The sequence below is a fragment of the Syzygium oleosum genome, unplaced genomic scaffold (assembly GCF_021117445.2).
Source record: "Syzygium oleosum isolate NSW1041296 unplaced genomic scaffold, Sole_v2.1 Sole_v2.13, whole genome shotgun sequence".
Lineage (NCBI taxonomy): Eukaryota > Viridiplantae > Streptophyta > Magnoliopsida > Myrtales > Myrtaceae > Syzygium > Syzygium oleosum.
The window spans coordinates 9,714,096-9,722,972 of NW_026607497.1; the positions used below are offsets into that span (position 1 = coordinate 9,714,096).

The 8,877-nt window shown below is 41.8% G+C and overlaps 3 protein-coding genes across 3 annotated transcripts; all 3 read left to right on the forward strand.

Annotated features, from left to right (window-relative positions):
• Positions 1-1,646: 1,646 nt before the first annotated feature.
• On the forward strand, positions 1,647-3,087 carry LOC115694637 (ethylene-responsive transcription factor 13-like). Its single transcript, XM_030621725.2, has one exon. It carries the CDS (start codon positions 1,889-1,891, stop codon positions 2,654-2,656), a length of 768 nt encoding a protein of 255 aa, XP_030477585.2. The 5' UTR covers positions 1,647-1,888; the 3' UTR covers positions 2,657-3,087.
• A 1,110-nt stretch (positions 3,088-4,197) lies between these two features.
• Positions 4,198-5,326, forward strand: LOC115694635 (ethylene-responsive transcription factor 2-like). The gene has a single exon (XM_030621723.2). The coding sequence runs from the start codon at positions 4,402-4,404 to the stop codon at positions 5,257-5,259; it is 858 nt and encodes a 285-aa protein (XP_030477583.2). The 5' UTR covers positions 4,198-4,401; the 3' UTR covers positions 5,260-5,326.
• Positions 5,327-7,842: 2,516 nt separating this feature from the next.
• On the forward strand, positions 7,843-8,646 carry LOC115694636 (ethylene-responsive transcription factor 13-like). The gene has a single exon (XM_030621724.2). It carries the CDS (start codon positions 7,843-7,845, stop codon positions 8,644-8,646), a length of 804 nt encoding a protein of 267 aa, XP_030477584.2.
• Positions 8,647-8,877: the final 231 nt, after the last annotated feature.

Consider the following 8,877-nt stretch of genomic DNA (forward strand, 5'->3'; position numbering starts at 1 on the left):
CTCGAAGACGAAGAAATCAGCAAGCGGACGTGTTTGTCTTCTTCTATTGGCCGCTGAACATGAATGAAACGATGGGCGCACAAAAATGGACACTTTGGTTGTTCTTACATGCCTCATTAAATGAAGGGGTGCAGGAAGAAGACTTATATTTTGTCACACATGGGAGATCTGACATGTTACAGGCAATAGAAATTGAAGGAGACGAAGGAGCGTGGGGTTTGTTTTGTCTCCTTCTATTTGCACGTTAATTGAAAGAGCCCCGAGCAATGATCACGGGACTAGTATAAATGGAGCTCTTGGAAGTGAGAAACGGAGAGCTTTCCTAAATAGCTTCCATGTTTTCTTCTTTGAAATCGCATGCCTTGATTCAGTATTGTTTGCTTAGAGAAAAGTAGACAGTTAAGCGATGAGTTAACAGCATAAATCACTCCAAACAAAATTTCCCAATAAACACTTATTCTAGATAGATTTACTGAATTGGCCAAAAAAAAAATCTGAATTGGCACAATTACACTAAGTTTATGATTATTTTAGTAATTTTCCCACCAAGTTGACATGCGATGATTGACTTGAGTAGGCAGTGATCTCGTGCTCCCAATGTCTAGTATGGTCCTTGGGCGCTGTGTCTAGCCATTGCAAATCTTTGCAATGACTAGACGGAGCGCCTAAGGACCATACTAGGTATGGTGACCTTTGTATGCCTCTTAAGACTATTTCCTCAAACTCAAGACATCTAATTAAGTTCGAATTCCAACCCCAGTACCCAAACTTGGAACCTTGAGGCTCTAGACTCGAGGGCTCGTATTCGAACCTATGACCTTGATGTCGTACCTGGAACCTTGGGGTACTTGACTTGGGATACTGATCCCATTGCCTATTCTGCAATGTGGGGGCACGAACATCCCATGTCCAACCCTTTCTAGGTCGGACTCCAAAGTCTTGGAACTTGACCTAAGGCTCATAGGTCCAGCACTCAGGGTTTCGAGCTTGGCCGCGTGAGGTCCGAATCCTAAGCATAAGGTCTGGTGTCCGAGTCTTAACCTAAAGATCCCGTGTCAGATTCCGAGGGTCCCAATTGTGGCGTCAAAGTCTTGGTTCGAGCACTAGGGTGCTAGGTCCTCCCCTCGAGGTTCGGAGCTAGGTGCTAGAGTCCTACGTTCGAGCTTTGGACAACGAGGATAATAATGTTGGTGGGGAGGTCAAGTTGGGATGTGAAATATTGAATTTCAATCTTTAGGAAGCATAAATCCTTTTTCGTAATTAGATATATATATATATATATATTTCTCATTCGCATTTAAAAAAACAATAAATAAAAGATATATTCGTCATTCCTCCTTGAATTCTTTGTTTGTTTTCTGTTTTGTTGGTGCCACGTTCCATATTTTGTATCCCCACCGACCAAAATATTCATATTTTAATACATATGCGATTGAATTTATAAGGCAACTATCGAGATATGAGAATCTTTCTGACCAATATTATTGTCTATACTTACCAAAAGCCTTGGTATAATCCAGTCATTGCCACTATAATGATAGACAAAGAAAACGTGCCCATAACTTTAATTATATAAATTCGTATAGAGAAAAGGCAAAAGCACATTATTCTATATGGACCGTTGATTAAATAAATGGGAATTCAACACTTGAAACATGTGACTAGAATCTCCCCACCAATGCACAGGCAACTTCTCAGCAACTGCAACATGGGGAGCTAATAATGTAAAAAATAGATCGAATGATTGAAAATTATGATTTTTTAAAGCTAGCTCAATGTATTTATATATCTCCCACTTTGGTCATCCTCTCAACTGTTCCACTGTAGTCCTTCAATCATCAGCGATACAAACTATACACAAGTCAATAGCTGGTTGATCGCCTGTAGAATGCTTCCAGAAATCATGAGTCCCTTTGAGACCCATCAATTCGATGTCTTGAAATCAATTTGCGACCATCTTCTTCAGGATGATGATGTTGCTGAGAATGCTGCAGTTTTTGCAGCAAGGAGTTCGAGCTTCAGCGATCTTTTGCTGACGGAAAGCTGGAGCGAACTGCCTCTGAAAGTCGACGACTCAGAGGACATGGTTGTCTACGGCGCTCTGTGCGAGGCGCTCAGTTCTGGGTGGGGGATGCCTTCGGTTTCGAATCAAGAACTTGATTCCGAAGTGGCGACCATTGATAATGACACCATTGGTCTGGAGGTGCAGAAGAGACCGGAGGAGATGGTGGAGCTTGAGATGCGAGCATCGGTCAAGAAGGCGCATTATAGAGGAGTGAGGAGGCAGCCATGGGGAAAATATGCGGCGGAGATAAGAGACCTCAAGAAGAATGGCGTGAGGATTTGGCTTGGGACTTACGAGACGCCCGAGGATGTGGCGTTGGCCTATGACCGGGCTGCTTTCAAGATGAGAGGGTCCAAGGCCAAGCTCAACTTCCCTCACCTCATCGGCTCGGCCGAGTACGAGCCCGTTAGGGTCAGCCCCAAGCGTCGGTCCACCGAGCCTAGCTCACCGTCCAGTGATGACGGGTCAACCAGGACGAAGAGGAGAAGGAGAGAGGTCGATTCAGATGCTGAGGTGGAGTTTGGAACTTCAATCCCTTTTCCCATTTTGGATATGGGCTTGTTAGGTGTGGACGAACAGTTTTTATTTTGATTGTGCGCACTGTCCAGACATTTTCTTCATTCTGACCCAAAAAAAAAAACAGACATTTTCTTCATCAATGAAAAGTCAATCAGGCAATTTCGTGTTGTGCAAAGACTGTCAATTTGGTTTTGCCTATTCCATTTCCTTGAGAGTTTGGTCAGAAAAACCAAAACCGTTTCTAATTATGGATCTACCAATACAAAAGTGACTAACAAAGTCAAAGAATGCTTAGTGAAATTTCCCTTATATTCCGGGAAATAGCAGGCTCTAAATTAAACATAAAGAGCAATATACAGAGTCTAAGTCTTGAAATAGAGTTCCCAGCTTTGTCAAGGTTCGAAAGACACATAGCATCAGGAGGAGGTTCGAACAAAATACAAGATGGTTCTTTCAGCATCCTTTCTTTCTGAGCAAAGCTTATCCACACATCGGTTTCCTTCCCTGCAAGCGTGCCTGATTAACCCTCTAGAAATGTTCCAGGAAAGTCCTAAGATCATTCAAAAGGGAAACGGAAACAAGATTATTCTAAAAAAATTTGATAGGAGTGTCAATACAATTAGCGGAGCATCCACCTCCGTCTCCGAATGAGTGATGTGGAGGTCCTTAACAAGTTTCATACCATCTCCAATGGCCCAAAGTTTGGCCGCAGAACTAGTGGTATGGTCAATGAAGCGAGTAAAACCAGAAACCCAATTGCCATTTGCATCCCCGATTAAACCTCACTGACCCGCGATACCAGGGTAACCAATAGCCGAGCCATCGATCTTTGACTCGAACCAATTCGTGGCCGGGCGAGTCCATTGCATGAAGACAGTTTTCCTCGCAGGGTGGTGTTTCCTTTTCTGCATAAACAGCATGGTGTTGCAGCAGCTCTCACGAGACAAAGTTCCTTCCAAGTCATGAAACTTGGCCTTGTCTATGCTATCGCATCACGGCCAAAGTTACCAGAGAGCAAAGGGTAAAATGACCTTCTAAGTCCGGACAATGAGGATAATCATCATGGTGGGGGATGTCTAAGTTGGAATCCAAAACCTTGAATTTCAATCTTTGAGAAGCGTAAATCATTTTTCTTATGCGTAGCTATGTTATTGTTGACCATAAAAAAGATTTTCTGTTGATTTCTTTTATTTTCAAATGATGTCAAACAGTACAAAATTGGGAAATATTTTTCTACAAATGGTTTTTCACGAAATAAAAAAAAGAAAATGACTTTTTAAATATCATCTCGTGTACGTTGCTTGTAATTTTCCATTACCTGCGCTTCTTGTTTTCTTTTTTTCGTTTTTTCTGTCACATTATGCACGTTTCCACGCCACCAAAATTTCCTTTTTCCTCAAGCATCGCTAATTGGATCCATTAAGCACCTTCAGATCTGAAAACCATTGTCCTTCCCCAATAAAATATGAAGTAGCGTGCCCCATGCTTTACGGAATTCTAATTAATGAAATTATGTCACTTCGTGTCCCTTCATGATTAAGGAAGTCTAATTGAGCATTTGAAACGTGCTGAGAATCTCTCTGGCCATCACCAGATGCAACTTCTTGGAAGCTCCAAAGTGTCTTGAAACTTGGAGCTGAGAATTTGTAAATAAACTATTTAAATGATGATCCCCACAACGCAAGCTCAACCTCTATATATAGCTCCCACTTTGACGATCTTCTCAGCTATTCAGTCTTGCTTCAGAAACCAAAATCATCCCTTCAATCTTCCACAATCAGTGACCTCAAAGCTACAAATTCTAGCCAAAGACGATAATGCTTCAAGAGATCTTCAGTCCCTTTGAGACCGATCAATGCGATGTCTTGAGATCAATTTGTGAGCATCTTCTTGAAGATGGTGATGATGGTGTCAACGCAACGTTTTGTACACCAGCTCCTGCAAACGCGTACTCGAGGAGTTCAAGCTTCAGCAGTCTTTTGCTGACGGAGGGTTGGGGCGAACTGCCCCTCAAAGTCGACGACTCTGACGACATGTTGGTGTACGGCGCTTTGTGCGAAGCGCTCCATTCCGGGTGGACGATCCCTTCGTCTTCGGATCAAGAACTTGATTTGGGAGTGACAACCATTGATTGTAACAACATTGGTCTGGCTTTGAATCAAGAACTTGATTTGGAAATGATGACCATCGATTATAGCAGCGTTGGTACGGCAACGGAGGAGAAACCGGAGATGGTGGAGCATGAGGTACAAGTGCCGGTCGAGAAGACACATTATAGAGGAGTAAGGAGGCGGCCGTGGGGAAAATATGCAGCGGAGGTAAGGGACCCCAAGAAGAACGGGGTAAGGATTTGGCTCGGTACCTATGAGACACCCCAGGACGCAGCATTGGCCTATGACCGGGCAGCTTTTAAGATGAAGGGGTCCAGGGCCAAGCTCAACTTCCCTCACCTCATCGGCTCCACCGAGTACGAGCCCATCAGGGTCAGCCCCAAACGTCGGTCTGCCGAGCCTAGCTCACCGTCCACGTCCAGCGATGATGGCTCGATGACCGGGACGAAGAGGAGGAGAAAGAGAGAGGTCAATGTGGATGCTGAGGTGGATTTTGGAAGTCCAATCTCCCTTCCCATTCTAGACATGGGCTTGTTGAGTGTGGATGAACAATTTTTATTTTGATTGTGAAAACTGCAAACACCATATATTTGATCAATGAAAAGCCAGTCAGGCAATTATCGTGTAGAAACTATCAATTTAGTGTTTTTATTCCATTTCATTAGGGCTTGTGAGGAAAAACCAAAAACCTTACCTGTCCCCAACTCCCACTTAAATGCGCGTTCGTTGTACACATGAAAAGAGGAGAAAAAAATGCCTTCACGTTAGATCAATCAACAGTTACCTTTTTTTATTGGGAAAGTCACGTCAGTTCTAAATTTATTATATTAATATCAATCTAGTCTTAAAATTTATAAATCTAAACCTTTGCGCGAAATTTTAAAGTAACCCTTCCAATAAATTGCCATTGGAAATGCTAATATGACAGTTCACGTAAAATGTCTTTTATGTAAAGTTGTTAACGTCAGCGTGCCACGTAAAATGGCTGGCGACAACTGGACGCTATATCAATCATATATAGCAAAAATTGGCGGAAATGACTAGCGCAATTTGCTTTAGGATTATATCGGCAAAATTGGAAAGTTTAGGACTAAACAAATAATTGCATGATAAGTTTAAGAATTGGTAGTCATCTTCTTTTTATGTGATAATTACTATCAACATGAATAAGTTTATAGTTAGTAACTACGTAGAAAAATTTCAACACGTATATGTTCTCTTTTGGCCAAAAATTAGATGTTAAAAGTTTTTTCTTTTAAGGAAGCATACTTTAGAAACAATGAAGCATTCTCGCCTGGGCTTTCAAATGAGGTAGACATTTTTTTTTTCCAATCACTTGATTTTAGAAGACTTAAACATGTTTTTTGAACAATTTACAAGATTAAAGTGCACAACGTTAAGACCCTTAGACTTGGGACCCTGGTGCCCGAACTTGGAACTATAAAGGTCGAGCCTAGGACCTAGATTTGGGGCCTCGAGGCTTAGACCTGGATATGGGACCTAGGCGGCCAGAGTCGAACCTAGGACCTTGGCATCAGACTTACAACCTTGGAAACTTGACACAGGACATTGACCCTTACGAGATCCACATTCTTGGGGCTAGGATTCCATTCCCAACCCCATATCTCAAGTTGGGTGTCAAAATTCAGAACCTGGCAATAAGGTTTTAGGTCCCACATTTACGATTTGGGGTCCGACTGCTTCTGTCCAAATGCTAGGCCTAGGTCTCGAGTCTTGCCCGCTAGGTCCAAGGTGTAAGGGTCAAGGTCCTAGATCTGAACTTAGTTCCAATGTTCAAGTGATGAGGTTTGTTTGGATGTCAATTTGCGTCCAAACCTCTGGGCCGCGATTTAGACTCTCAAGGTCCTGGTTTTGATCCAAGAGTCCTGGAAGTAAGCACTCGAGTGTTAGGTCCATCACTCAAGGTTCGGGGCATGGATGTCGAGGTCGTGGTCTATAGTTTGGGCGCTAGGGTCTTAGGTCACATGTTTGGATGACAAGGGTACTCATGGCAGCGGTGGAGAGATCAAGTTAAAGTGTGAACATTGAAATTTATTGACTTTTAAGTAGCGAAAATCATTTTTGGAAATTTATGGATAGAAAAGTTTTTTGGTGATCTAAATAAGCTTTTCTGTTGACTTTTTTCCAAGTGATTCCAAAGAATGACAATGCAAAAAAAAAAATTAATTTATGATGTTCGATTTTTGGCAGGAAACAAACTAAATGAAGTTCTTCCTAAAAATATACTGTGTCACCATTATGGTAAATTGTAATAAAACATTGTAACTGCCTATAACTTTCGGTAGGTTACACCAACAAACCTGAAATAAAGTTGATGGTCATAAATTTAGAGATAAGTGCATCAAAAGTCCTATAATTTAAGTTTTAACATTCAATTATACTTTTCGAAAATTTTAAAACTCAAAGACGATCTAGTTGCTAAGGTCGCGACCTTTAAATTTTTTGTGCTCCAGGAGCACCAATTGCAAGTTTTAAAACTTAATTGTAACTTTTAAAAGTTGTAAAACTCAACTGTATTTTTGGACAAGTTTTAGAATACACTTATCCTTACTTTTTTCAGTAACTTTAAGACGGTTACTAGCCCCGATTAAAACTTAATAGCACATTAAAAAAAAATCCGTACATTTGAATGCAGAATAATACAGCTCTGTATCCTTCTTTTTTGGTCAAACGCGTATGTGATTTGACCAATAGGGCACCACACATCAGATCTAAAAACCTTAATTTACTCACAAGAAGCATGCAAACATCATTGTCCTTCCCCAATAAAATAAAACGGAGCGTGCCCCACGCTTGGCTTTTTCAATTGAGAACGGAAAATAAAAAAATATTAATTCATGTCTTTCGTGATTAAAAAATTCTTATCGAGCATTTGAAACATGTGTTGAGAATCTTGTTAGTCATCACTAAATGCACTTTCTCAGAAGCATGATCTAAAATAAATTGGAGCTAAGAATTAATTATTTATATGTTGCAATAATTACCAGTCAAGCTGTCAAGCTCAACCTATATATAGCTCCCACTTTGATGGTCTTTTCAACTATTCGCTCTTCAGAAGCCAAGTCACCCCTTCAAATCTTCCAAAACCAGTGACCACAAAGCTACAAATTCTAGCCAAAAACGAAAATGCTTCAAGAAATTTTTAGTCCCTTTGAGACCCATCAATCCGAAGTTTTGAAATCCATTTGTGAGTATCTTCTTGAAGACGATGATGATGATGATACTGTCAACGCAGCATCTCCTGCAGCAACTCATGCGGACATGTACTCGAGGAGTTTGAGCTTCAGCAATCTTTTACTAACGGAGAGTTGGAGGAGCCAACTGCCCCTAGAAGTCGACGACTCGGAGGATATGTTGGTGTATGGCGCTTTGCGTGACGTGCTCAACTCCGGGTGGACGATGCCTTCGGTTTCGAATCAAGAACTTGATTTGGAAGTGACGACCGTTGATTATAACAGCATTAGTCCGGCGACAGAGAAGAAACCGGAGACGGTGGAGCGTGAGGTACAAGCACCCGTCGAGAAGACACATTACAAAGGAGTGAGGAGACGGCCGTGGGGAAGTTATGCAGCGGAGATAAGGGACCCCAAGAAGAACGGGGCGAGGATTTGGCTCGGGACTTACGAGACGCCCGTGGATGCGGCATTGGCCTATGATCGGGCCGCTTTTAAGATGAGGGGGTCCAAGGCCAAGCTCAACTTCCCTCACCTCATCGGCTCGGCCGAGTACGAGCCTGTCAGGGTCAGCCGCAAGCGTCGGTCCGCTGAGCCTAGCTTGCCATCCGTGTCCAGCGACGACAGCTTGACGACGAGGGCGAAGAGGAGAAAGAGAGAGGTCAATGTGGATGCTGAGGTTGATTTTGGAAGTCCAATGCCCTTTCCCACATTGGATATGGGCTTCTTGAGAGTGGATGAACAATTTTTATTTTGATTGTGCAAATTGCAAAGGCATTTCCTTGAATATTGAAAAGTCAATCAGCAATTTATCTTGTAGAAACTATCAATTTCGTATTTTTATTCCATTTCCATAGAGTTTGTCAGAAAAAATTCACGCAGTATAAACCTGACTAATTGCGTAATAATATTACTAATGATAGATTAACCAACGGTAGAAATACCTTTTTTACATGACACTAGAGTTAAGATCTCAAGTTTGATTTTT

Coding starts and splice junctions, on each gene's coding strand:
- LOC115694635 (XM_030621723.2), top strand. CDS start 4,402: ATGCTTCAAGAGATCTTCAGTCCCTTTGAGACCGATCAATGCGATGTC.
- LOC115694636 (XM_030621724.2), top strand. CDS start 7,843: ATGCTTCAAGAAATTTTTAGTCCCTTTGAGACCCATCAATCCGAAGTT.
- LOC115694637 (XM_030621725.2), top strand. CDS start 1,889: ATGCTTCCAGAAATCATGAGTCCCTTTGAGACCCATCAATTCGATGTC.